Source organism: Prionailurus bengalensis, chromosome X (assembly GCF_016509475.1).
Source record: "Prionailurus bengalensis isolate Pbe53 chromosome X, Fcat_Pben_1.1_paternal_pri, whole genome shotgun sequence".
NCBI lineage: Eukaryota > Metazoa > Chordata > Mammalia > Carnivora > Felidae > Prionailurus > Prionailurus bengalensis.
Window position 1 is genome coordinate 41,555,907 of NC_057361.1, and position 27,943 is coordinate 41,583,849.

Sequence of the window (27,943 nt, forward strand, 5' to 3'; positions counted from 1 at the left end):
ACTCAGTCCCGAGGCCCGCCTAGCCACTCCACGCGTCCGAGCGCGGGGTCCCTTTCCAAGATGGCAGTAGACCCCCGGCTATTTGGGGGGCTCTGTTTCCGTTTCCGGGACCAGAATCCGGAAGTGGCAGTTGAGGGGCCTCTTCCTATCTCCAGCTGCGGTGGTTGGGAGAGGAGGGCGAACGGTGATGGCGGCGGTCGCAGCGAATGTAGCGGCTGCGGCCGAGGACCAAGAGCCACAACACGAAGCGGTGCCGGGCCTGGAGAGCCAGTGGCTCCAGATCGAGAATAAGGAGAGTGGGCGAGATCGTCCACTGCGGGCCGGGGAAAGCTGGTGAGGCAGGGCTGCAAGCGGAGCCTCCGCAGAAGGGACGGTGGGGGGCGTTGGCGGCGGTGGGGGACGTGGCGATTAATTGCCATGGGGGCGGGGAAGTGCCTGAGAGTGGATCGCCTTGTCTGGGAAAGAGGCGGGGCCTGCACGGTGGCGCCTGAGGCCTGAGAACAGGAGAGGGTTTGTTGTGGGGAGGCAGGGGAGGGGCCTGAGAGGAAACGGCCATGGGGGTGGAGCCGGGCCTGCGAGGTGGAACTCGGAACCTGGGAAGGGGGCGGTGTTGGCGGCGGGGGCTTGGGGGGTGTGGTCTCCGTGGCTTAAAGTAGCTTCTGGCGGCTGGGGCGGCGTGCGGTTTTTTGGCGGCGTCTGAGAGCTAGGCAGAGCGGATGACGTCAGGCAGGAGAGCGGAATCCAAACCTTAGGGCTGTGGGCGGGGGGAAGAAAGTCGGAGCCTGCGCGGTGAGGGAGCTGGCGCCTGGGAACGAGGCTTGTGACGTGGGCCGAGGGGCGTGTCCTGAGGCCGAGGAAAGACTGCAGAGGGGAGGTGGTGCCTGTGAAGCAGAAAATGGCGCCTGCGAATGAGCAAAGTTTGTGACGCGGCGAGGTTTTTGCCTCTGGCCGAGGCCCTCTTCCCAGGACGGGAGAAAGTGCAGGTGATTGGCACGGGAGGGGCCTTCGATGTTACATTTGTTTTCTGTCTTAGTACTGTCTTGTTTTTGTAATCCAGAGAAATAGCTATTTAGAAAAATGTCTATGCGTATCTTGATAAATCGGTTTGTTTTACTGATTTCTTGGCTAACCAGTGCATGTAATGTAGTGTTTCTGGGTTTAATTTCTTGCTCGCCGAGTTGCATCTCATTTGTTAAATTGTGAAATACGTAAGACCTAAAACGGTTGCAGAAAGCGTTTACGTAGCCCAGATTGATGGACATTCTGTAAAAGTAAACGGCCTGTGGTCCTAAAAAATTTCAAGGTCGTGAAAGACAAAGGATGAAGAACTGTTCCAGATTGAAGGAATTAATGGGATTTAAAGAGTCATGATAACTAAATGCAAAGTGTGATCCTGGATTGGATCCCGGAACAGAAAAAATAAATTACTCAGAAATCAGGGGTTTTTTTCCCCATAAAATTAATTTTCTCTTTTTTACTGTAAAAGATGTTAATGGGAAAATTGGCGAAATTTGACTGAGGTTTGCAGATTAGCTATTAGTACTGATCATTTCTTGCTTTGGATGACTGTATTGTGGTTATGAAAAGGAGTATCTTTTTTTTTTTTAAGGGCATACGTATCGAAATATTTACGGATAATGAACCATCGTGTAAGCCGTTTACTCGCAAAGGCTGGGAAAAAACTAGTGTATGTAAAGATGTATTTAAAGAAACAATGATTGGGCAAATGGTGAAAATGTTACATTTGGGGAATCTGGATGAAGGGCATATGGGAATTCTCTATAAAAACTGTTTTTGCATTTTTTTTCCTCAAGTCTGTTTCAAAGTAAAAAAAAAAATAGAGAATAATAAAACAAAAATTTGTGAATTCACTATTCAGATTAAGATTCAGACCGTTACCTTAAGAAATCCTATGCCCTTCCCAGATGAAAATCCCCCTTCCTGTGTGCCACGGGAAACTATTACCGTGAATTTTTAAATTTGTCAACGTTTTCCACTTCTGTATGCACTCCTAAATCGTATTTGTGGTCTGAGCTTTTATTTTAGGAGGATATATATGAAATCGTACTGGATGCGTACCTTGTGCCCTTCGCATCATATCAGGTGGTATATGGTATCCACATGACGTCATTGGTGACGTTAGCCTTGATCATTCGGTGAAGGTGGTATCTGCCTTGTTTGTTCGCTGTGAAGGAACTATTTTTCTCTTTCCGTACACAGTAATTCTTTTAGAAACCTATTTATGCCCATCTATTCCTCAAAAAACGTTTCAGTAGCTTCCCCTCTCCTGCAGTGTAAATGCAGAAATTCTTACAGTGACTTGCAGCGAGGCTGATCCCCAGCTCTGATTGCTTTTCTGATTTCGCTTCTGATTCCTGCCCCCCACCCCCTCATTCTCTCCATCCGGCCATATTGGATATTCCTCAAACATCGCAAGCATGGTCACACCTGAGGGTTTTTCTAAGTGAGGTTTGCTCATTTTGCAGAGTTCTTTAATCACAGTGCTAGTGAATGTATATCCCTGTTGCTGGAGAGTACAGAGACAAGTTGAGATTCTCCAAATAGAGAATACGAAATCTTTTTTTTCTTAACCCTTACGCTATAGCTCTCCAGCAAGGAAAAGCCTCATTTCATCCTGAGAATAAACAATAACTGGAATGTTTTTTATAGTTCATTTGGATGTGTTCAGAAAGGCGTGGGGACTTTGGTTCCTGCTGCATCCTGCCTTTACAGCCTCCTTCTGACAGTACCCTTTAAATTCCACACACCCCCCCCCCACCATGTGTGGGTTTCCTTTTGGGGTGTTGAAAATGTTTTGGAACTAGGTGGAGGTGTGGCTGGACAATAGTGTGTATGTACTAAATGCCACTAAACTGATCACTTGAAAATGGTTAATTTTATGTGGATTTTAAAAATTACATCCTGTCCATAAAAAAAAAATTACCCCCCACCAAATGGTGGTTCAGTATTGAAGCCAGTTTATCTCTGCTATTGTGGCTGATATCATGAAGCATTTTTCCTTAACTCCATTTGTTAAATGTTTATCTACTTAGGTAAGAGCAAAGCATCTCAAAGTTCTTTAATGTGCAGCTCATTTTACAGAGATTTGCTGTAGTGGTCAGGAAATTTATGTGTAAAGCATTTCAGAGTCATGGAATAATCCCCAAATCATATATCTAATACCATTATTAATACTTTGTGCCTTTTTGTCAGCTGGCAGATCTGGGCAAGGGCAATTAATTAATTTGGCTATCTGAACCGATTTGATTTCTCCATAGAAACTTATATTCTAAGAGTAAATTCAAATTTATGATAGTATAGCTTCCTTGGCAAATTCCAACTTTTCTTTTTGAGGACGAACCATCTGCAAACATAATTAAATCAGGGAGAGCTGAGAGTCTCTAGAAGGTCTGTGCAGGGTGTGGGTAGTCTAACAGTTAAGCAGGCAAGGAATGGGCTCTTTGTTCAGGTAAAGGAAGGAGTGTGGCTTGGTTGAGTGTTGCGGAATGGATAGTGATGTGTGAAGGGCAAGTAATAGTGTTCTGTTAGAGGTTAAGGACTTAGCCTAGAAATGTTGAGGGTTTTCTGTCAATGGACAAGTCTGCACGGCCCAAGGGACCATTAAGTTTAATGAAGACCCTCGAACTAGATCAGTGCTTCTTCACACGTTTGGTTGGTGATTGCTGCTGTAGCTCTTAAACAATGTGGCTGTGCCTTGACTTCTGGAGCTAATGAAAGACTGAAATAAACAATAGGCCTCTGGTAATTCCCTTTTCATTGAGTCCGTGCCTCTAGTACTTGTTCAGACTTTTCATGAACCAGGGGGAAAGGGTTTGTGCATTTACAATCCTGGAGTGGTGAATCTTTTGGTAGACACTTACTGTACCAGTCTTTGTTGCTTGAACAGGAGTATGCTTTTTAGCTTGAAAAGTATGCAGTTATCAAAAGTTAGGTATATTAGCGTGCCTAACTATAATTAACATAATTATAAGCTAGGAAGATATATTTTTCGATTTGTCGTTTTTAAAAATACTCTTTGCTGAAGAGTACACTTATCATCATGAGCACTGAGTCGTATAGAATTGTTGAACCACCGTATTGTACACCTGAAACTTATATAATGCTGTATGTTAACTACACTAGAATTAAAATAACAAACTTAATAAAATTTAAAAAATACTAAGTTTGGAAAATGAAAGAACTTTTATAAAAATGTTAGGGTCATTGAAACTTGGAGAATTTTAATTAAACCTAATTATACCTGTTGTCATTCCTTTCATAGGGCAAAGGAGCAAATCTTTGTCTTATGTCCCAGAGACAGTTTAGCCATAAAAGAACATTTTAACAACATTATTATTCTGAATTTGGCAAAGACAAATCAAGAATAGTTGTTAGAAAAGAAAATACACCAAGAGTTAATAATTTGGTGATACAGGGGCGCCTGGGTGGCGCAGTCGGTTAAGCGTCCGACTTCAGCCAGGTCGCGATCTCGCGGTCCGTGAGTTCCAGCCCCGCGTCAGGCTCTGGGCTGATGGCTCAGAGCCTGGAGCCTGTTTCCGATTCTGTGTCTCCCTCTCTCTCTGCCCCTCCCCCGTTCATGCTCTGTCTCTCTCTGTCCCAAAAATAAATGTTGAAAAAAAAAATTAAAAAACAATAATTTGGTGATACAAAAGGAACTTCTAATCTGGGCATAAAATAATGTCATTTTACAGGGGTGCCTGGGTGGCTCAGTCAGTTAAGCACCTGACTCTTGGTTTCAGCTCAGGTCATGATCTCACGGTTCATAAGTTTGAGCCCCGCATCGGACTCTGCGTTGCCATTGCAGAGCCTGCGTGGGAGTCTCTGCCCCTCCCCCCCAGGATAGATAAAATAAAAGTTTTAATTTAAAAAAATGTCATTTTACAGAAAAGGCCCAAATTCTAATTTTTCTCCTTTGGTATGTCATTCATGTAACAGCGTGTGGTTAAAGGATTAATTTATATGCCTTTATGTACATCTATTTAGGCTTGCACAGACACATAAATAATAAACTTAGAACAACGTAGTATTACATTTCCATCTGCATAAGAAAGCTTTTAATAAACAAGTAGGAAATCCTCTCTTAATTTATATCCGTATTTTTTTGAGAGAAAGCACAAGCAGGGGAGAGGGAGGGGGAGAGAGAGAATCTTAAACAGGCTCCATGCTCAGGGCAAAGGCCCGACTTTGGGTTCCATCTCACAACCCAGAGATTGCCACCTGAGCAGAAATCAAGAGTCTGACGCTTAACCGACGGAGCCACCCAGGCGTCCCTCTCTGTGTAATTATTGTATCTAGTGTAATTAACCTGTTAGGTAAATTGCTATCTTAACCAAAATGACTAATTTCCTTTTCTCCAGACATGAGAAAACCAGAGGACAGAAAATATTGTTTCGTAACTAAATTTTTTCCCATAAGCATCTATTTCATAATCACTTCAAAAAATTTGAGGAAATACAAATAAATGTGACTTTAGCAAGATGGGTTGTATTTCTAGATACTAGCAGCAAGAAATTAGAGAATTGAAATTTCCAACACGTATAACATCCTCCTGAATCCACTACCTAGGGGTGAATATAACATTGTGGGTGCCTTCCCATCAGACAGTGGCAACTCTGTCATGACTGCCATCTGGGCTGACAGATTATGAGGCATCCCAGTTTCAGAGATGTTAAACATTTGTAAAGTGTCCTTGAATTGAAGAAGCGAGATAGTCTTATTTTGTTAAAATTGGCATAAAGCTTCGGTCTTCTGTGAAACCTTTAGAAATCCAGGATGTTGTCAGGTATGGGGGTTTTGCTTACCACTGCAGAGTGATTTTTTTTTTTAATTTTTTTTTTCAACGTTTATTTTTTTGGAGACAGAGAGAGACAGAGCATGAATGGGGGAGGGGCAGAGAGAGAGGGAGACACAGAATCGGAAACAGGCTCCAGGCTCTGAGCCATCAGCCCAGAGCCCGACGCGGGGCTCGAACTCCCGGACCGCGAGATCGTGACCTGGCTGAAGTCGGACGCTTAACCGACTGCGCCACCCAGGCGCCCCTGATTTTTTTTTAATAGAAGTATAGTTGATACACAGTGTTATGTTAGTTTCAGGTGTATGCACAGAGCGATTTTAATGTTAATTCTCCTTAAAGAGCTCTTAAAGAACAGTCAAGATCCCTTTGCATGGATCTTTTCCAAAGAAATTAACCTCATAGACCGTCTGTGGAGGCAGTGAAAGCCACGGGGGTTGGGGGGCGGCGGGTTTACAGGTGTGAGTGGTGGAGGGGTAGGGCCAGTGATGGGGTATTCCAGAATAGCAGTGGGAGGTTTGTGGCATGAGCCACTGGGGCCGGGGTGGGGGGTGCGCGTTCCTGGCATGAGTGAGATGTGCAGGTCTGTGGGGGTCGGTGTAGCAAAAACAATGAAATCGCACAGAAACGTGTGCCTATTCAGGTGACTTGTGACTATTGCAAGGTTTTGCTAGCCCTCCATTTTCTCACCTCCCTCATCCTTTCATAAGCGCAGGAAAGTTGCCATTTTAAAGAATCTCGTGTATAGGGTTAAACTGGTGGAAAACGAATCAATACAGTGTTAGATGTTTTTCATCAATTTTGTAATATTTTAAAAAGTGCCTATTTGAGACAGCCTTTTTATGTGTCAAAAATCCCATAGCAGCGTGGGTTTGTGGGTGAGCGTGGGACCAGGGTTGTGTGTCCGTGTATGTAAGCTTTGAGGTCCAAGCCCTGGGGTCGGAACAGTTAACTGCTAAACATTCAGTTAGCATTTACTCTAGGTTGTCTTTTCCAGACTTGAGAATCACTCATGACATTTTACACAGGCAGGCTTCAGCAGTCCTAAATGTCTATCATAGGTGTAGTGATACAACAGTTTCTCTTTTAAAAAGAGAGCTGGCCCAGCTGTACACTTACCACAATTTTTACAAAAGGACGAGCTAGTCACTATAAGCTTAGAAATCTATTACAGGGGTGCCTGGGTGGCTCGGTCAGTTAAGTACCTGACTTTGGCTCAGGTCATGATCTTGCAGTTTGTGAGTTCAAGCCCCACTTCGGACTCTACCGTCAGTGCTGCGCCTGCTTTGGATCCTCTGTTCCCCCCCCCCCCGCCCCTCCCCTGCTTGTGCACTCGCTCTCGCTCTCTCTCTCAAAAATAAATAAACGTTAAAACAAAGAAATCTATTATAAAGCCAAAATAAATCCTAAACACAAAAATGATGAAAAATGGTGATATGTAGTTTTTGAAGGAAAACCTGATTCTTTTAGCAGTTTAGATTCTTCTTAATTTCTGAGCAGGTTTCCAGAATTTAGTGATTATTTCTTATCCTCTATTTATCTGTCCTTTACAAACACTCCACACTTAATGAATGGTTAAAGCCTTATAAAATTAGCTGTAAATAACATAACTTTCAGCCTAATTATTCCATAATAAAACCTCATATTTCCTGGCACTGAGTATGGATTTGTGGTTTGTTTTGGGTTTTGCCCTTTTCTGTTTTTTTTTTTTAATTAATTAATTTATTTATTTATTTATTTTTGCCCTTTTCTGTTTTTAATGGAATCTTTTAGTATCCTAAGCAGGTAGGTAATCTATCCAAATCTGGGTTTCACTGAATAAATTTTGCTTCTAATTATTTTTATATGATGGTGAAACTTTTATCTTTCATGTTGAATTCTGGGAGGAATTTCCTTTTTCTGTTGAGATAGAATCAACACACGACGTATCAGTTGTAGGTGTACGTGAAACTTGGCATCTTGACTTCCGATGTGTTGATCTTTCTGGTCTAATATCCATGGGACCTGGTACCGCTAAGTCCGGGTAAACGTGCATCACTCGTGTTCCGTGTCTTGTGCAGGTTCCTCGTGGAGCAGCACTGGTACAAGCAGTGGGAAGTGTATGTGCAGGGAGGAGACAAGGACTCCACCGCCTTCCCTGGCTGCATCAATAATGCTGACCTCTTTGAAGGTACCAGGCCCCTCCCTCCTCCCTCCCCCCTGCAGCCCAGCCCTGGGCTGGGAAACAAGAGTTTCTTGTCCCCTCTGTCCCTGCCAATAATCAGAAAACTCTCCGTCCGAGGGACGTCATTGGTGAGATGGCCAGAGTGACTTACCACTTTCCTTCCCTGATTCTTCCTTTGCCGCCTCCCCCTGACACCCCGCCCCCTGCAGACCAGGTAAACTGGCGCCTCAAGAGGGGACTAGTGGAAAGTGAGGACTATGTGCTGCTCCCAGCGGCTGCTTGGCATTGCCTGGTCAACTGGTATGGTCTAGAGCATGGCCAGCCCCCCATTGAACGCAAGGTACGGTGGATGGGGAGGTGCTCAGGGGAGATTCTTGGGGGTCAGGGTAGGAGAAAGTCCTTGTAGACCCAAGAGGGGTCTAGACCCGTGTGTGTGTGTGTGTGTGTGTGTGTGTGTGCGTGCGCGCGCGCGCACGCGCGCGCGCGCTGTGTGGATACACCTTGTCTGCACTCCTCTGCCCTCAGGTATCTCGGTGTGTCCCAAGTGTGCACTCGTCTGTTGGGCGCGCTCCTCCCATCTCTGAGGTCACTGTGCCTATGTCTGTGTGTGTGTGCTGTGTGGGGACACCTGTGTCTGCACCTTTCCACCTTCCAGGTCGTGGAGCTGCTCGGCGTCCAGAAGATCGAGGTGTATCCAGTAGAACTGCTGCTTGTCCGGCACAGTGATATGGACACACCTTACACGGCTCAATTCAGCCATACAGATTCCGTTGGTGAGTCTGAGGGCTGTGGCGTGAGTGGGCGTGCCCACAGGTCAGGGATCTAAGAATGCATGGGGTTTGGCTGTGACAGACTGAGAAGGCATTGGTCAGACTTCAGAGGACCAAGAAGGTATCCGTCAAGTTGGGCAGAGGCCCTGAGCGAGTGCCCTGGAGTCCTCGGGGTATGCGAGCCGCGTCCCAGTGACTTAGATGGTACGCCAGACGATACTGGCTGGGGGTCTCAAGTCCTGAGTGTGGATCAGTCATTTGGAGACCCCTCGAGGACACAAGGTATTGACCGAGTGTGCAGGGTCTGTGAGGAGGAGTCAGGGTGTGATGCTGAGATGGGTCATTCGGGGTTCCAGGAAGACCTCGAACGTGCTCCATTACCCTCCACAGACCTAGTTTTGCGTACCGCCCGAGAGCAATTTCTGGTGAATCCCCAGGAAGAGACAAGGCTGTGGATCAAGAACGCGGAGGGCTCTTTTGAGAGGTTGTGCAACACCCGCGTCACACTGCTCGAGGCTGCCCTCCAGACTGGGCAGGTAAGGGTGGGGAGGGCCTTTCTGCTCACCGGCAGTGCTCGGGTTGGGGCAAGTGAGGGCTCGGTGCCCGCAGGCCCTCCGTGAAGGCCTGTCCTGCTTTTCTTTCTCTTTCTCAACCCAGTTGATCATCATGGAGACCCGAAACAAGGACGGCACTTGGCCCAGTGCCCAGCAACAGGCCGTGTAAGCCCAGCGGGGGGTCTGGCCCGGGGTGGGGTCCCACGGCAGGTAGAATGGCTGAGCTCATGAGCCCATTTCACCTGCACGTCATTGGCCCTCGGCTGATAAGAGATTCTCACCCACCCCAGGAGCACTGCATCGGAGGAGGATGAAGAATTCCAGGGCCAGCCAGGCATCTGTGGTCTCACCAACCTGGGCAACACGTGCTTCATGAACTCGGCCCTGCAGGTTGGGCGATTAGGCCCGTGTCTGGTAGAGCCACAGGGGTGGGCTCCAAGTGACCAGGATTTGGCGGGGGGGGGGGGGGGGGCAGGCTGCAGGGCAACGGGTCAGGTTGCAAGCTGGGGCCCCACAAGTCTGACTTGCCGTGCCCACAGTCCTCCCCCAAGCATTAGTACCCTCTCCCTCTGCTGGCCCCTACTTTGCTGGATCTTCCCTCCTTTGTCGCCATATTCTTCCCTCTCTTGAAATGCTGCTACCTTCTCTTCCCCACCTCCCTGGCCCTTCTCTTTCCTTTCTCCTCTCTTCCTTCTCTCTGTCTCCACCGTGGTCACTCCTCCCTCCTTTCCTCTGCCTCCTTCTCCTGGGCCCTGTGTCCTACAGTGCCTCAGCAACGTGCCGCAGCTCACCGACTACTTCCTCAAAAACCGCTACCTGGAGGAACTCAACTTCTGCAACCCACTGGGCATGAAGGGGGAGATCGCAGAGGCCTACGCAGACCTGGTGAAGCAGGCCTGGTCCGGCCACCACCGGTCCATCGTGCCCCATGTGTTCAAGGTGTGACTCGGCCCCAGGCTGCCCCTGCCCGCCCCCCCAGCCCCCGCTCCTGACTCCCTCTCGCTCTGACGGCCCTGCCCCATCTTCTCAGACCAAGGTCGGCCACTTCGCGTCCCAGTTTCTGGGCTACCAGCAGCATGACTCACAGGAGCTGCTGTCATTCCTCCTGGATGGGCTGCATGAGGACCTCAATCGTGTCAAGAAGAAGGAATATGTGGAGCTGTGCGACGCGGCTGGCCGGCCAGATCAGGTAGGCAGTCGTCAGAGACCCCCATCCTGAGAGCCCCGTTAAAACCTCCAGGGCCTCTGCTTCAGGGATTCTCTGGCCTCCCTGGGGTATCCCACCCCCCGCCTGACCACCTCTCCAAGCCCAGTCCCAGCCTTGGCTCCAGCCCAGAGTTAAATAAGCCTATATAAGCCGCAGCCTGACTGGGCACAGCCTCCAGATAGCTCTAGCTGTAACTCTGTCTCTGGACTTCGCCATGGCGCTAACCTTGACCTCACCCGCATGCACATCCACCCCAAACTATGGTTTCCCCTGCCCCGGGCAAGCCTTGCCACCCTCCATGACACTGTCAACAGGAGGTGGCTCAGGAGGCCTGGCAGAACCACAAACGGCGGAACGATTCTGTGATTGTGGACACCTTCCACGGTCTCTTCAAGTCCACGCTGGTGTGCCCCGATTGTGGCAATGTGTCTGTGACCTTCGACCCCTTCTGCTACCTCAGTGTCCCTCTGCCTGTCAGCCACAAGAGGGTCATGGAGGTCTTCTTTGTCTCCATGGACCCTCGCCGCAAGCCAGAGCAGGTACGGGGTAATGGTGACATAACGGGCCGAGTAGCCAGTTTGTTTGATGACCCCACCACACCTTGACGCTGCCCTCACTAACTCCCCACACGCCCTTCTGCTCTTTCGTGGGTACCGTTTCTCCCTCAGCACCGGCTCGTGGTCCCCAAGAAAGGCAAGATCTCGGATCTGTGTGTGGCTCTGGCCAAACACACCGGCGTGTCGCCAGAAAGGGTGAGGCTCTGCAGGCGCAGGGAGGGTGGGATTTAGGGGCAGGGAGGTGAGGGCCTGGGATGACCTTGTCGGCTGCCCGGCCTCCTGTCTGCATTTCCATTCCCAGATGATGGTGGCCGATGTCTTCAGTCACCGTTTCTATAAGATCTACCAGCTGGAGGAGTCTCTGAGCAGCATCTTGGACCGAGATGATATCTTCATGTGAGTGAGGGCACCAGGGGAGCTAGGGGGTCCCCAGGAATCTCCTCTTTAACCAACTTCCCTGTCCCCCATTGGCCTGACTTGCAGGGCACCTGCCTTGTGCAGGGCTTTGGCCACGTGCCTTAGCAGGCCGGGAGGCTTGGGCCGTCAGCAGGGTGAACGACAGGTCCTTATCCGGGTTGTTCTTGGGTATTTTCTTCCTTGTGATGTGATGGAGGTTCCTGTTTCTTCTTTATTCTGTGTTCTGTTCAGCAGTCACTGAGTAGTACCTCACGCTTGATCTGCGTTTGTTACACTGCAGTCACATTGCGGTCCTTGGAAGCCACAAGCGATGCTTGAAACAGGGAGCACCTAAGACACTTTCTGAGCATAAGAGCACTCAGAACAAATCTGAAATCTCTGGGTCACTGAAATAGAAAGGGGGTCATGAGTAGAAAAGGTCTTTTTTAACCAAGGAGTGTTTGCCAACAAAAGAAAACGGTTTTAGATCCCTTCGTTACTAAAATTTTGTTAGCCTCCTCAGCACTTTCATAACGCCAGAGTGCTTTATAAACCTTCTCACCAACAAAGTGCTGTGTCATCTAACAGTTTGTAAAGCACAAAACACTGGGTGGCTCTTTAAAAAATATTTTCAGGCTATTAGGGGTGAGTGGTGGGAGCACCTGGGGCAGAGTCCCCACGCCCCTCTTTTTTTTTTTTAATGTTTATTTTTGAAAGAGAGCTAGCACACACGAATGCAGGGGAGGGGCAGAGAGAGAGGGAGACACAGAAGCTGAAACAGGCTCCAGGCTCCAAGCTGTCAGCCCAGAGCCCGCCGCAGGGCTCGAACCCACGAACCGTGAGGTCATGACCTGGGCTGAAGTCAGACGCTCAACCACCTGAGCCACCCAGGCACCCCCACGGGCCCCTCTTGAGTGTCCTGATCAGGTGTGGCCTCATGTTCACCCCCCGACAGATACGAGGTGTCGGGTAGGTCTGCTATTGGTGACAACTCGAGAGAGGACGTGGTGCTCCCCATCTACCTGCGGGAACGCACGCCAGCCCGGGATTACAACAACTCCTACTACGGCCTGATGCTCTTCGGGCACCCGCTCCTGGTGTCGGTGCCCCGTGACCGGCTCTCCTGGGATGCCCTGTATCACATCCTGCTGTACCGCCTCTCGTGAGTCTGCCTTTTGGGGGGCATGGGGAAGGTGGGGTCTGAACTCAGAACCGGGTGTCGAGCTGTTCAGAGTTGCCAGCCCCTTGCCACTTGCAGGAGACAGCTAAGTTTAACATGGCCAGAGAGCAACTCTTAGGTTTTTTTCTTTTCGTCTTTGTCTAAACCTCTGGCTCTGCCACAGTCTCTCCTGGGTGTTCGAGATAACAGGGGTCAACAACATGGACAAAATACACACAATTTTGGTACTTCATTACTCTCTCCTTGGAGAGGCGTGGTGATTTGTGTCCTCACTGGTAGATTTCCATTGTGCCTAAAATCTAGAGTCCTTAGGCAGGCAACCACCTTGTCGAGCCGCCTCTTCGGGCGTTTCTGTATCCTCTCCTGAGCCCATCTGGGCTCGCCACGAACAACTGCTTGTGTGTGGGCCTGCCGGTGGTTTCCCATCATAAGCGAAGTGGAATCCTGGGCCCTGGCCGGCCTGCCTTCGTGCCCTTCCTCCAGAGTCTTCTCTGCTCTCTTGGCAGGCGCTACGTGACCAGACCCAGCTCGGATGACGAAGACGACGGGGACGAGAAAGGTGAGGAAGAGGCAGGAGAGAGGATCGACAAGGGTGAGGGTCTGTACAAGCCGGGCACGAGGGAGGGTCAGCGGCTTTGGGGTCTGGGGTATTTCCGTCTGGATGCGCCTTACCGCTCCGGCGCCCGGGCTCACACGGACCCGTCTGCTGCCCTACCCCGTCCTGGCAGATATGGAGGACAAGGACAGCATCCCCAAGCCCGGACGCGTGGCTGGGGGCAGCTCCCAGGATTCCGGGCCGGAGCAGGCAGGGCCTAGCTCTGGAGTGGCAGGCGGGAGCCGCGCCCCTGTGGACAACTCCCCTGGACCATCTCACTGGCCCCAGAGGGCACGGCGCAAGCACCTGTTCACCCTGCAGACGGTGAACTCCAACGGGACCAGTGACCGCTCAACCTTCAACGAGGATACCCATGGTGTCTCCTTCAGCTGTGAGCCAGGGTGGGGGATGCGGGAGGGGGTTTCCTTGGCAGCAGGGCCCATGACCACCTCCCCTCGCCCCCAGCCCAGCCGTACATCGCCATCGACTGGGAGCCAGAGATGAAGAAGCGTTACTATGACGAGGTGGAGGCGGAGGTAAACGAGATCCCGGGGGTGGGAGGGGCCACTTTCCGCTTGCGCCCCCACAACCCTTCACACCCACGCCTCCCCCCCCACCAAATTCCTCCAAGTTGTGACCACAGAGCTCCCAGGGCCTCAGAGTCCATGCCCTTAGCCACGGGCACGTGTCTTCCACCTCCCGTCCCCTTCACCCGTTGCCCGCTCCCCTGGCCCAGGGCTACGTGAAGCACGACTGCGTGGGGTACGTGCTGAAGAAGGCGCCGGTGCGGCTGCAGGAGTGCATTGAGCTGTTCACCACCGTGGAGACTTTGGAGAAGGAAAACCCCTGGTGAGCGGCCAGAACGGGGCCTCTGGGGACGTAGTGGGGGGGGGGTGTGACCTACCCAGATGCCTCCTGCCTGTAAATGTTCATCCTTCGCCCCTCACTCCGGCCCTCCTGCCACTCTGACCCCCAATACCCAGGCTTAGTCGCACGTCAGAGCCTTTGCCTGGCTGTTCCTTCTCCCGGGAGGGAGTGCTCTCCCCCCAGTTACAGCTGCGGGACCTGACCCCTTCACTTTGCTCGGGTCTCCGACCGAATGTCAGTTCATCAGAGATCTCTTACTACCCTGTTAGGAGCCAGGTCCCCCAGCCCGTGCCTCTGCCCCCCACCCCGCTTCCTCCCCACTCTGTTTCTGCCTAGGCCAGCATCACTTTCTTCGCGGTTCCATAACACCGCTTGACGTCATATCCTAGATCCCCTTTTGTGTCATGATTTGTCTTCTCCATTGGAGTAGACCCTCGAGAATGAAGACTTCTGATCTTAAGTTTGTGCTGTGTGTCTGTTCTCACGATCATAATGGTGTGGGGGGTGCAGGAGGCACTCAGTAGATCCTTGGAGAATAAGCAAACAAAACATAAAGGGACAACCAAAAAGATGAAGCCAGTCTCAAACATTAGAGCGGCATCTCCGTGGAGCAGGAAGGGAACAGAAATACAAAATAGCGGCCAAAGGACTCAGCAGCAGGCTGTCAGCAGACACCTGGCGAGTGAGCGAATGGGTGACTCGGAGAAGTTAGAGGGACACAGGCTCTAGAATGAGACGAACGTCCCACAGACCAGAAACCAAATAAAAGCGCACACTAGTGTAAGAGCCCGACGAATGACAGGATTGTAAGATGTGAAGAGGGCAGGCTAGAGTGACGGGCGGGCCGGAAGGAACGGCCAGGCAGCATCTCTGTGGACCAGACATGGCCTGTGGGGGCCACGCGGTACAAAAAGTATGCAGTAGGTGCTCATTTAGCGTGTGTGTGCACGCGCGTGCGCGCATGTGCCTACTCGTGCTCTTGTGTTTGTAGGTACTGTCCCACCTGCAAGCAGCACCAGCTGGCCACCAAGAAGCTGGACCTGTGGATGCTGCCTGAGACCCTCATTATCCACCTGAAGCGCTTCTCTTACACCAAGTTCTCCCGCGAGAAGCTGGATACCCTTGTGGAGTTTCCCATCCGGTCTGGGCTGGGGCCTTGGCCTGGGCAGGAAGGCTTGGGGGGAGGCACAGGGAGAGGGGAAGAGGCGTTCTGGGAGTGACCCTGTCCTCCCCCACAGGGACCTGGACTTCTCCGAGTTTGTCATCAAGCCGCAGAACGAGTCGGCTCCGGAGCTGTACAAATACGATCTCATCGCGGTTTCCAACCATTACGGGGGCCTGCGTGACGGACACTGTATGTGCGGGGCTGTGGCAGGGCTTGCCCGGGGTCGGGGGGCAGGATGTCCTCAGCGTGCGACTAAGATAAGTGAGCAGGGGTGGGCGGTGGACCCGGGAAGCTCTTCGGGGAGGCAGGGCAGGTGCGGACGGCGCCCCTCTCTTACAGACACGACGTTTGCCTGCAACAAGGACAGCGGCCAGTGGCACTACTTTGACGACAACAGCGTGTCGCCCGTAACCGAGAATCAGATCGAGGTGTGCCCTCCCTCCTCCCTCCCTCCTTGCTCCTCCCCCGCCCCCCCCCCACCGCGCCCCGGGTCCGTGCCGACGCCTGTCCTCTCCCCGCAGTCCAAGGCAGCCTATGTCCTCTTCTACCAACGCCAGGATGTGGCACGTCGCCAGCAGCCCCAGCCCGGCTTACGTGACCCCCCAGCGTCCCCTGCCTGCGGTTCCCCACCCAACTCTGAGTTCATGGATGTAAACTGAGGGGCCCCCAGCCCCGCCACAGGGAAGGAAGCCATCTCTGCTCTCTTCCTTCCCGCCCCGGCCCCCCAGCCCCGTGTTAGGTGCCCCGTGCCAGGTGTCGCAGGCTTTAGTCGTGGCTGCTGTTCTCCTGTGCCGCTATATTGCTCTCTCCCGGGGAAGAAGAGGTGGTGTCTCGCCCCGGCCGTGTGTCCCCCGCCTGTGTTTGCCCCTTAGAGCAGTAACCTTCCCTTCTATTCTCTATTTATGGTTGTCCCCTTCCCTCCGTCCTCCACCTGGGGTGTTTCGAGGGGGTGGTGGTGGGGTGCACCTGAACACAGAGTGTATTTTCTTATCGAGACCCTGTACCTTCCGCCGTGTATATATAAAGTGCCAGTGTGTTCCGTGGCAGTGTGCTTTTCTTGCTGCGTACCAAGTGCCAGCCGGGTGTCTGTGTGCTGACGCGTGCTCGCTGGGTGCGGGGGGTGTGACGAGTGATGCTCTGACTGCATGTCGCGCACGACTTTGGGGGAGTTTTCGGCACCATCTGGACGCCACGCACGATTCCCAGCACCAGCCGCACGCCCAGTGTTTCCCAGGGCGTTTCACACACTGACTCACAGTCCTCACACCGGTCTCGGGGCGGGCGGGGCTTGTCATCTCCGGTTTCAGATGGGGAAACTGAGGCACAGCTCAAGTCATCGTTCAGGCTGTCAGGAATTGGCACGAGTGGTTAGTCACGCTGGTGTTGGTCCCTGGAGGGGGGCGTTTGACCTCTCTGGATGCGAGACCGAAATCTCTGGACGCGGCCTGTGGGAAAGGCGCGCCTAGAACACATGGACATCCGTTTGGGCCAGTGTGTGCTTTTGGACACAAAGATACTGACCAGACCACAGACCCCCCCCAGCGGTGTCTTCTGAGAACCACAGAGGTGGCACACCTGACCCAGATCAGCTAACCCAGCAGGACAAACGTGCCTTGTCTCTGTTGTCCCTCCACTCAGCCTCCCCGTGCCCCACCATGACCGCAGCTCCCCCACCAGGCAGGGGCCCTCCGGCCGCACCCAAAGAGGGACGTGGAACACCGTGCCCCAGAATGGGAGCAGCGTGGCGTGTCTGGGGGACAGATACCACTTAAACACGGGACGCCCCCCACCTGACCCCTCCCCCCTCAGGCGCCCGCCATCTCCTCTAAGAACCGGCTCCTCTAACGAGCAGCTGTGGACTGGGCTGTGGGGTGGGGCGGTGCGGACGGATGTGTGGTATGTGGACTTAAACAAAAGCCCCAAGCCCTTCACACCAAGGGAGGGACCTGCACCGTGCCGCCCAATGGACCATTCCCACAGTAACGGCCTCAACACCCGCCCTGGCAAGGGTCGCTCGGCATTACCACCCGCAGACCTCCCAGTTGCTCTGTCGACACCGGCGAGGATCAAGGTAGTCGCTGTGAGAAACCTGACTCGACCTGACTTAGGCAAAAACAAATAGTTCTGGGTATGACCGGATCCGGGAACTCAAAAATGTCAATCGTCACAGACACCATGTGATTTGAACACGATGACCCCGTTTTGCAGATGAGGAAGCAGGCATAAAGACCTGGCTCAGAATGGGCTTTCTGTACTGGAAGACGTCCTTACCTATGCATAATCAGTCCTGGACAAAGCCCTCCTAAAGTGAATCCGTTTCAAATAATTTCCCAGATTTAACCAAAAATGTCTTGAAATGACACCATGCATAAGAATCAGGAAGAAGTGAGGGGCGCCTGGGTGGCTCAGGCGGTTGGGCATCCAACAGTCGATTCTGGCTCCGGTTCTTATCTCATGGTTTTGTGGGTTCGAGCCCCATGTTGGGCTCTGCGCTGACCCTGCAGAGTCTGCTTGGGATTCTCTGTCTCTGTCTGCCCCACCCCTGCTCATGCTCTCTCTCTCTCTCTCAAAATAAAATTTAAAAAATTATTTTAAAGAAAAGGAATCAGGAGAAGTGAGAGACAACAGACAGTTCCACAGAGATGCCTCGCATCAAGAATTCTCAGGGGTCAGGGGCGCCTGGGTGGCTCGGTCGGTTGAGCGTCCGACTTCGTCTCAGGTCATGATCTCACAGTCCATGAGTTCGAGCCCCGCGTCAGGCTCTGTGCTGACAGCTCGGAGCCTGGAGCCTGTTTTGGATTCTGTGTCTCCCTCTCTCTCTGCCCCTCCCCTGATCATGCTCTGTCTCTCTCTGTCTCAAAAATAAATAAACGTTAAAAAAAAATTAAAAAAAAGAATTCTCAGGGGGCAGGGGCGCCGGGTGGCTCAGTCGGTTGAGCGTCCGACTTCAGCTCAGGTCATGATCTCATGGTCTGTGAGTTCGAGCCCCGAGTCGGGCTCTGTGCTGACAGCTTGGAGCCTGGAGCCTGCTTCAGATTCTGTGTCTCCCTCTTTCTCTGCCCCTCCCCTGATCATGCTCTGTCTCTCTCTGTCTCAAAAATAAACATTAAAAAAATTTTTTTTTTAATAAAAAAAAAAGAATTCTCAGGGGTCAATGTAAAACTGTTGTGCTTACTCTGGTCATGGAAATAAAGATGATTACAAGTGAACAAGAAATGTGAACATTTTAAAAATGAAAACGAGTTGAAAAAGAACCAGGTAGAAGTGATAGGCCTGAAATAGATAATAACTAAATTTAAGAAACGAGTGGATGAGTTGAACAACACATTACATGTAGCCGAGGAGGGAATTGGTGAATTGGATAAAGTTTAAAACAGGGCTCCTGGCTGGCTCAGTTGGTAGAGCATGTGACTCTTGATGCTGGGGTTGTGAGTTCAAGCCCCACGATGGGCATAGAGCTTAAATAAATAGAACATATAACGGATAGAAGTTAAAGTGTCCCTGGAATCCTCTGTTTTCCAGAGCTCTGACATGGTTCTGTCAATTCTGCTTGGGGTATGTGTGTGTGTTGATGTATATGGTTTATAGTATACATGTTTAACATAGCAAAGTCTACCCTCAAGTGATGGATCCCACTTTGCATTTAATATAAGAACTTTTCCATAGTGTGTCCATTTCTCCCTGCTCAGCCTTTATGTTGTTACCGTGCATTTTACTTTTGCATATGTTATACACCCCAAGATGCGTTGTGTTTTTTTTTTTCTTTAAGCAGTCAGTTGCCTTCAAGAGATTTAAATAGGGGTGCCTGGCTGGCTCAGCCGGTAGAACATGCGACTCTTAATCTCAGGGTTGTGAGTTCAAGTCCCACGTTGGGCATGGAGCCTACTTAAAATTGAAAACAAAAAAGAGATTTAAATAATAAGAAAAGGAGTTGAATATATTTACCATCCCACACTTACCGTAGTTCGTTTAAAGAGAGAGAGAGAGAGAGAGAGAGAGAGCAGGGGAGGGGCAGAAAGAGACAGGGAGAGAGAGAGAATCCCAAGCAGGTTCCATCCACACTGTCAGCACAGAGCCTGATGCAGGGCTTGATGTCACAAACCGTGACATCATGACCTGAGCCGAAATCAAGAGTGGGACGCTCACCTAACTGACTGAGCCACCCAGGCGCCCCTCACCTTGTTTTTTGAAACAGGTTTTTGTGGGTATAGAATTCTAGGTACAGTTTCTAGTTCTTTCAGTACTTTAAAGACCTTACTCCGCTGTCTGCCGTTACTCGGCTGCTGCTGTCCTTTTCCTTGTGCCTGTGTACCTAGCGTGTCCTTTTTGCCCCTGGCTGCTTTGAAGATTTTCTCTTTAGCCGTGGTTTGGAGCAGTTTGATTATGATGGGCCTTGGCGTAGTTTCTTCATGTTTCTTGGGTTTCTTTGAGATCCTTGGATCTCTGGATTTCTAGTGCCTGTCAAATCTGTAAATAGTTTGGCCAGTATTTCTTCAAATGTTTTTTTCTGAAGTTCCCTTCTCTCTTCTCTTTCACCGATGCAATTTTCATTAAAAAATTTTTTTAATGTTTGTTTATTTTTGAGAGAGAGAGCATAAGTGGGGGAAGGGCAGAGAGGGAGGGAGACACAGAATCCGAAGCAGGTTCCAGGCTCTGAGCTGTCAGCACCGAGCCCGACACAGGGCTCGAACTCATGAACCCTGAGATCATGACCTGAGCCGAAGTTGGATGCTTTTTTCTTTCCCTTTTTCATATAGAAAATCTTATGTATGTATGTATGTATGTAACCTCTCTGCCTGATGTGGGGCTTGAACTCATGACCCTAAGATCAAGAGTTGCGTGCTCTACCCACTGAGCCAGCCAGGCACACCCATGTGTCCCATTTTCGGTGGTTTCTATTGCTGTGCCTTCGAGGTGATTAATATTTTCTTCTGCAATGCCTAATGTGCTGTTAATCCCATCTAGTGTATTTTTCTTTTTTTTAATTATTAACGTTTATTTTATTTTTGAGAGAGAGAGAGAGAGAGAGAACACAAGCAGGGAAGGGGCAGAGAGAGAGGGAGACACAGAATCCGAAACAGGCTCCAGGCTCTGAGCTATCAGCACAGAGCCCGATGCGGGGCTCGAACTCACAACCGGTGAACTCATGACTTGAGCCAAAGTCGGACACTTAACCGACTGAGCCACCCAGGCGCCCCAATTTTTCAACCAGGGCATTGTACCTACTCAGTTTGGGTCTTTTTTTATATCCTCAGTGTATCTGTTTAACTTTTTGAACATATGACTACAGTCATACTAATAACCATTAATGACTTTCTCTGCTGATTTATCAGGGCCAGTTCTAAGTCGGTTTTGATTAGTTGAGGATTGTCCTTACAATGGGTCTTTCCCTGCAAAGACATTTCTGGTAATCTTTGGTTGGATCATAGGCATTGTGAATTTTATCTCACTAGTTGCTGGATATTTTCATCTTCCTTTAAATCTCCTGCAGCTTTGTTCTGGATTGCATCTGATTTTCTTAGTCTCACGTCTTGCTTTTATGGCCTCTTATGCAGTTCCCAAGACGTGTTTGTTCTAGACATGTTTGTTCCATTCCCCGCCACTGAGTCCTCTAGCCCATGACCTGTGCGTTACGAGTGTTTCCAGCCTTGCTGGTTGGACTAGCCACTGTTCCCCACCCTGGGTGAATGCCAGGCACTGTTCCCTCTAATAACCCTTTTGGATGGCCCCTTCCCCCATCTCGGGCAGTTTCCACACGCACACGTGCTCTGACTGATACTTCGCTGACTGTTCGAAGAGAACCCTCCTCTCTGCTACTCTGACCTATGGACTCTAGCCATCCTGGTCTCCACGGACTCTGTGCTCTGGCTCCTCAAGTCGAGGGGTCTGCTGGGCTCTGTCTGGGTTCCCCTCCCTAAACTGAGGACAATCCCTCCAGGCAGTAAGCTGAGAAATTCGTAGGGCACAGCTCATTTGTTTCCTGCTTCTTAGGGATCACTGTCCTTCATTTCCTGAGGTCCAGTATTTTGAAAACTATTTCTGATTCTATTGTCGTTTGGGACAGGAAAGTAAGTCTTGTCCCTGTGGCTCCATCATGGCTGGAAGCAGAAGTACTTTTCCTCGACTTTGTTAAATCGACTTAGCTCTTTTTTTTTTTTTCTCACTTCTTGAGATGAGGTTTAGCCCATTAATTATTCCAACTTTGCGTCTTGATATATTTGTAATCTTAGGTACTAAAAGGTGGAAACACGGATTGTAAAAACCTCATATACACTGAATTATTATTTTTAACACTGTTGGATTCTTCAAATTCTTTAAATCCAAAAGAAAAAGTGATACATTCATGAAATGCTTATATATATATAGTATATATATATTTTATATATATTATATATATTTATATATACATACATATACACACATATATGTGTATATATATATATTTTATATATATATATGTGTGTGTGTGTATATGTACATATATATATAATTGTGTGATTATAATACATCGTAGTCTTTGTATTAAAAAAATTTTCCTTGGGGCGCTTGGGTGGCTCAGTGGGTTAAGGGTCCAACTCTTGATTTCGGCTCAGGTCATGATCTCACGGTCATGAGTTCGAGCCCTGTGTTGGGCTTTGCACTGACATTGTGGAGCCTGCTTGGAATTCTGTCTCCCTCTCTCTGCCCCTTCCCAACTGGTACACTCCCTCTTTCTCTCAAAACAAATAAATAAACATAAAGAAAAAAAAGTTTCTTTAACAACTGGACAAAAATGGATATAAACATGAGTATCTATCATCTATCTATGTTTATTTATTTTGAGAGAGAGAGAAAGAGCGTGAGCGAGAGAGGGGCAGAGAGAGACAGGGAGAGTGAGAATTCCAAGCAGACTCCCTGCTGTCCGTGCAGAGCCCGATTTGGGGCTCGATCTCACAAACCATGAGATCATGACCTGAGCTGAAACCAAGAGTCAGGTGCTTGATCGACTGAGCCACCCAGGTGCCCTGGAAACCAGGGTTTTAAGGGACCATCCTCCCCCCTCTCTCCCATAGAAGATCCACGTCCTAATCTCTGAGCAGCTCTAGAATCCTGATTCCTTCCATTCTAGATGCTAACAAAAGTTTGGTTTGGGTTTGTTCTAGCAGATACTCACTAAGGGACTTCTCTCCTTCTCTCCCTCCCTCAGCCAGTAGGCTTTTCTGTGCCCGGTTGGAAGTGGGGAAGGGGTAGAGAGGATCTATCCGCCTTCCAAAAGGAGACCATGCTGAAAGCAGCAGGTTTTGGATCCATTTGGAAACACTGCTGCCTTTTCCCAAGCTCCTGCCCTTGGCTTTCAGTCAACTCTTTCTTTTTGCAACGTATGAATAGGGCTGTGAGTTTCAGTGAAGTTAGCATGTGTTTCAAAATAAAATATGCTTTTGGATCTATCCTGGAAACAAAAAAAAACCCTTTTAATAATTATTAAAAACTGTACTGTTCTGTCACGAAAACAATAATGTAGATGGGAATTCAGAAATTCCAAATACATTCTCACTTGCCGTCGTGGTAACGCTATGGAATGTGGTGTTATTGTTGCCATATGAACAGATGCCCTTGCCCAAGGTCATGTAACAAATAAGCAGTATCTTTTAGCCAGGTCTTCTCTTGGAAGCCCCAACTCTTTCTACTACTCTATTCCTTCTAACGTGCTAAAACGCAATTTTATTTGTTTAAAGAGAAAGAAAGCATTTTCAGTTCTCCTACTGATTTTGTTCGTGCATAAGCTCAAAAAACAGGGAAATGTAGTCCTATAACATTTTTTTAGCGTTTATTTATGTATTTTTGAGAGAGAGCACAAGCAGAGGAGGCGCAGAAAGGGAGGGAGACACAGAATCCAAAGCAGGCCCCAGGCTCTGAGCTGTCAGCACAGAGCCCGACGCAGGGCTTGAACTCGTGAACTGTGAGATCATGACCTGAACTGAAGTCGGACACTTAACCGAAGGAGCCACCCAGGCGCCCCTAGTTCATTATGATAGATCATCTCATTTCCTAGCTTTCCCTCTTTGCACCCTGCCATGGTGGGATTAATGCCATTTTAGTCTGTGACAGGCTCTTCATCACAGGATGGTTGAGGGAGGGATGTCTCTGGGATGGCTACGCGCTCAGCGGTTCTGGCATGAGGTTTGAAAACAAGCAGCTTAGGGGTGCCTGTGTGGCTCAGTCGGTTAAGCGTCCGTCTTCGGCTCAAGTCATGGTCTCACGGCTCATAAGTTCGAGCCCCGCGTCGGGCTCTGTGCTGACAGCTCAGAGCCTGGAGCCTGTTTCAGATCCTGTGTCTCCCTCTCTCTCTGCCCCTCCCCCACTTGCATTCTGTCTCTGTCCCTCAAAAATGAATAAACGTTAAAAAAAAATTAAAAAAAAAAAAGAAAAGAAGCAGTTTAACAAAGCTGGCCTTCTCTAAGAATTTTACCGCAGGGTCAAAAAAGCGGAGGTGGTTATTTTCCAAGCAGAGAGAACATCACCTGCTTTGACTGCTACCGTGAAATTCCTCCATGGTTCCATGCCTATCTCCGCCATGTTCTCAGAACTCCCATAATGGAAGAGCACAGAGTTCCTTCTCTATCTTTGCAAGACACAGAAATACCGGAAGCTTCAGGTGGTGCTCTTGTATTCAGTTGAATTTTAAAAATCTTTTTTTAGAAAAATTATTTGTTGAACATTAAAATATATATATACATATAAAAGGGGCACCTGGGTGGCTCAGTCGGTTGAGTGTCTGACTCTTGATATCAGCTCAGGTCATGATCTTGCAGTCTGTGAGTTTGAACCCACACCGGGTGGGCTCTGTGCTGACAGCGGGGAGGCTGCTTGAAGTTGTGTCTCTCCTTCTCTCTCTGTACCTTCCCTGCTTGTGCTCTTTCTCTCTTTCTCAAAATAAATAAACATTAAAAACATCTATTAAAATTCATTTAAGTAATCTCTACACCCAACTCGGGGCTCGAACTCATGACCCTGAGATCAAGAGTCACATGCTCTTCAGACCGAGCCAGCCAGCCAGGGGCCCCTCAGCTGAGATAATCTTATTTACAAGAAAACAAGTTAAAGATAATAAAGAAGATTATTTTGTGGTTTGGGAAAATGAAGAGTTTATAATATAATCATAGCCGAAAGCTTACATCTTTTCTGATGTTAAAACTCAGCAGAGGGGTGCCTGGGTAGCTCAGTCGGTGAAGCATCCGACTTCGGCTCAGGTCACGATCTCACGGTTCGTGGGTTCAAGCCCCGCGTGGGGCTCTGTGCTGACAGCTCGGAGCTTGGGACCTCCTTCGGATTCTGTGTCTCCCCCTCTCTGCCCTTCCCCTGCTCGCGCTCTGTCTCTCTCTCAAAAATAAACATTAAAAAAATAAAAAAAACTCAGAAAACTTACAGAAATTGTTTTGTTGGCAATAGGTCAGGGAACCACCCTATAGGGTTAGATACATCAAGCAGCTAACTTTTATTGGGTTTACTGAATTAAGTTGATGACAAGGAAATATATTAGGTGCCTGTAGTATTTGTTGACTACAGCTGAAGCCCTAAATCTCTTAGCAAAAAGGTGTGAGCCAGCGGGAAAGTGAATGTCGATTCTACAAGGGTGTGTGTGCTCCTGAAATCTTTATTTAAAAATTTTTTTTAAATACTTATTTATTTTTGAGACAGAGAGAGGGGCAGAGTGCAAGTGAGAAAGGGGCAGAGAGAGAGGGAGACACAGAATCCCAAGCAGGCTCCAGGCTCTGAGCTGTCAGCACAGAGTCTGACTCGGGGCTCAAACCCACGAACCACGAGATCATGACCTAAGCTGAACTCGGACCCTTAACCAACTGAGCCACCCAGGTGCCCCCTCCTGAAATCTTTATTTTTAAAGTTATTTAAAATTTTTTTTGTTTTTCCAGTTTTTAGAGATATAATTGACATTGTATTCGTTTTCAGTGTCTGACAGGATAATATGGTATGCGTATACTGAAATGATCACCACAATAAATTTAGTGAACTCCCGTCACATCACATACCAAGGTCTTTTGGGAGGAAGAACAGACATCTTTAATTTTAATTGGAACGCTGTGATGTTTCTTTGTTTCTTATTTTTCCCCGCGTGTCCTCCTTCTTCCTTCACCCACGTTTCTTCCAACAATTTTCTAAAGTAGAATTTGTGGGAAACCTGTGTTTGTTTTAAAGTTGGAATTTTATGAGCCAGCCCTTTATGTGATAGTATTCCCAAGAAATCAGGAGTTATGTCTCTATTTTGGAAATACTATTTTATTTTATTTTGAGAGAGTGAGTGAGTGTGTGTGTGTGTGCACGCACTCGTGCACAAGCAGGGAAAGAGGGAGAGACAATCTCAACCCTCACCCAGTGTGAAGTCCAACACGACACTTGATCCCGTGACCTTGGGATCATGACCTGAGCTGGAACCGGGAGTCGAACGCTCAACCGACTGAGCCACCCAGGAGCTCCTAGGAAGTACAATTTTTAAAACTGCAGTAGTCACTTATTAATTTCACTGAAAGTATAACATCAAAAAAGTGATAGTTGCTGGGTGCCTGGGAGGTTCGGTGAGTGAAGAGTCCGACTTCAGCTCAGGTCGTGATCTCACAGTTCGTGAGTTCAAGCCCCGCGTCAGGCTCTCTGCTGTCGGCACAGAGTCCGCTTCAGATCCTCTGTCTCTGTCTCTGTCTCTGTCTCTCTGTCTCTGCCCCTTCTCTCCTCTGTCTCTCTCTCTCTCAAAAATAAACATTTTTTAAAAAGTTGATATTTGCACTTTTAAAGCATTTTAGATGATACAATGTGAGATAAAGGAATAATTCACATTTCCAGAGCTCCGCAATGTCCTCAAAACAGCTTTAGGTATGATAGACCTCATTCAATAATGCCAAAGGGTGCCTCCTTTGTTAGCATTTTCCAAGGGTTTCTTACTCTAGGTCTGGTCAGAAGCCTGCTCCTAGCTCCCATCCCTGGCTTTGACCTCATTCTCTACATCTGTAAATGTAATAGGTTGGATGACGCTCTAGGAAGGATATAGTTATGGTGGATGCATTCGCGAGCAACGATAAACAACAAAATCGGGAATAATATAGCTGACTGTCTCTATGGTAACCTCCATTAACTGTGCGTATGCATATTTGACTCATTGCGGTAATTCGCATTTTAAAATAGAAATGATTTTTTTTTGCTCATAATCACGCATTTGTGATCATCATTTACTTGTGAGTGCAGTGATTATTTCTGCTCCGGAATCATAAAAGCTGTGGAGGAGGTGGGTAGAAGAGACACAGGGAGAGAGATGATTCATTTTAACCTTTTCTGAAACAAACAGGTAATTACTTCAGGGGAAAAAAAAAAAATGGCTTTATCTATTTCCTGCCACCATCCACCCCCTGAAACCTTTCCCAGTGATGTAACGTCTTTCTGCATTGACTTTGTCCTTCAACTGTGGCGGTCAGGCTGGGGCTTCTTTTCAAGTGCTGCCTAGACTTGAGAACACTTTGCATTTAAGTTGTCTTATGCCTGGTGGGGACAATCCTCTGAGGTCCTCATTTGGTAAAGTCTCCCCGTGAGAATTTAAGAAGTGCTTCAGAGCAGGGGTGCCTGGGTGGCTCAGCCGGTTAAGCGTCCGACTCTTGGTTTCGGCTCAGGTCATGATCACCGCGGTTCATGGGTTCGAGCCCCGAGTCGGGCTCTGTACGGACAGTGTGGAGCCTGCTTGGGAGTCTCTGTCCCTCCCCTGCTGGTGCTCTATCTCTCTCCCTCTCAAAGTAAATAAATAAACATTAAAAAAAAAAAAACAAAACAGAAGTGCTTCCTCACCCTCGTTAAACCGGATGGCTGAACAAAGTGTGACATTGTGACCCTGAGGCTTGGGATTTGAATGTCCCACCATTTTTTCTCACACAGGGTCATGGCTGCTAACACATTCAAAAGCAATTACATTCAGAACTCTTGCTTACGGCTTGAAGCTTCCAGCAAATCTCTGCCTGCCTGCTTTTCCTGTCCCTCCTGAAATTCCGACCCCATCCATGCCCACGGTCAAAGCCGCTCCTGTGGCTATGGGAATTTGCTTCCTGTCTTTCTCATCCCCTGTCTGGTTTTCTGGCTGCTGTCAAAGCCAGCTTCTTGTTTACCGTGATTCTCTCTTTTTAAAAAAATTTTTTTTCACGTTTATTTATTTTGAGTGACAGAGGGACAGAACACAAGTGGGGGAGGGGCAGAGAGAGAGGGAAACACAGAATCAGAAGCAGGCTCCAGGCTCTGAGCTGTCAGCACAGAGCCTGCCCGACATGGGGCTCGAACCCGTGAACTGGGAGGCCATGACATGAGCCAACGTCGGACGCTGAACCGACTGAATTACCCAGGCGCCCCTTGTTTACGGTGATTCTCTTGGTGAGAATCCTAAGGGGCTTCAATTCTCAAGACATAGAACCCGATTTTCCTGCTTGTTTGGACATTTCTTTCCTTGTCTTTGTTATTCTACTTAGACCCAGACAAGTAACATTTTCTTCTGCATTAGTAAAACTGTCTAGTTTTCTTCCCAAAGATATTTCACCACGGTTGGTGATTTGAACTGATAACATGTTGCATGTACCACACACTCCTTTCCTTAGTCCTTGAAAATAATCTTCAGCTTTTGTTCTGCTATATGGTTATTCCCAGCGACTTTTTT

General features: G+C 48.8%; 1 protein-coding gene across 3 annotated transcripts; it reads left to right on the forward strand.

The window, feature by feature from the left end:
* USP11 (ubiquitin specific peptidase 11) lies at positions 1-16,310 on the forward strand. Of its 3 annotated transcripts, none has more exons than XM_043569623.1 (21): positions 1-333; positions 7,873-7,982; positions 8,186-8,316; positions 8,632-8,749; positions 9,137-9,282; positions 9,404-9,465; positions 9,591-9,690; positions 10,066-10,239; positions 10,331-10,489; positions 10,822-11,046; positions 11,176-11,259; positions 11,366-11,460; positions 12,416-12,622; positions 13,147-13,199; positions 13,369-13,611; positions 13,701-13,771; positions 13,972-14,084; positions 15,094-15,243; positions 15,341-15,456; positions 15,607-15,695; positions 15,789-16,310. In XM_043569623.1, the coding sequence occupies exons 1-21, from the start codon at positions 188-190 to the stop codon at positions 15,924-15,926; spliced, it is 2,730 nt and encodes a 909-aa protein (XP_043425558.1). In that variant the 5' UTR covers positions 1-187; the 3' UTR covers positions 15,927-16,310. The 3 variants fall into 3 exon arrangements, with proteins under 3 accessions (XP_043425558.1, XP_043425557.1, XP_043425559.1); XM_043569622.1 differs by having other exon boundaries at positions 2-333; positions 13,369-13,626; XM_043569624.1 differs by lacking the exon at positions 1-333 and adding an exon at positions 823-983 and having other exon boundaries at positions 13,369-13,626.
* The last annotated feature ends 11,633 nt before the right edge of the window (positions 16,311-27,943 follow it).

Coding starts and splice junctions, on each gene's coding strand:
- USP11 (XM_043569622.1), top strand. CDS start 188: ATGGCGGCGGTCGCAGCGAATGTAGCGGCTGCGGCCGAGGACCAAGAG. Junction 13,200..13,368: donor AGACGACGGGGACGAGAAAG/GTGAGGAAGAGG, acceptor CCGTCCTGGCAG/ATATGGAGGACAAGGACAGC. Junction 15,696..15,788: donor TAACCGAGAATCAGATCGAG/GTGTGCCCTCCC, acceptor CTCTCCCCGCAG/TCCAAGGCAGCCTATGTCCT.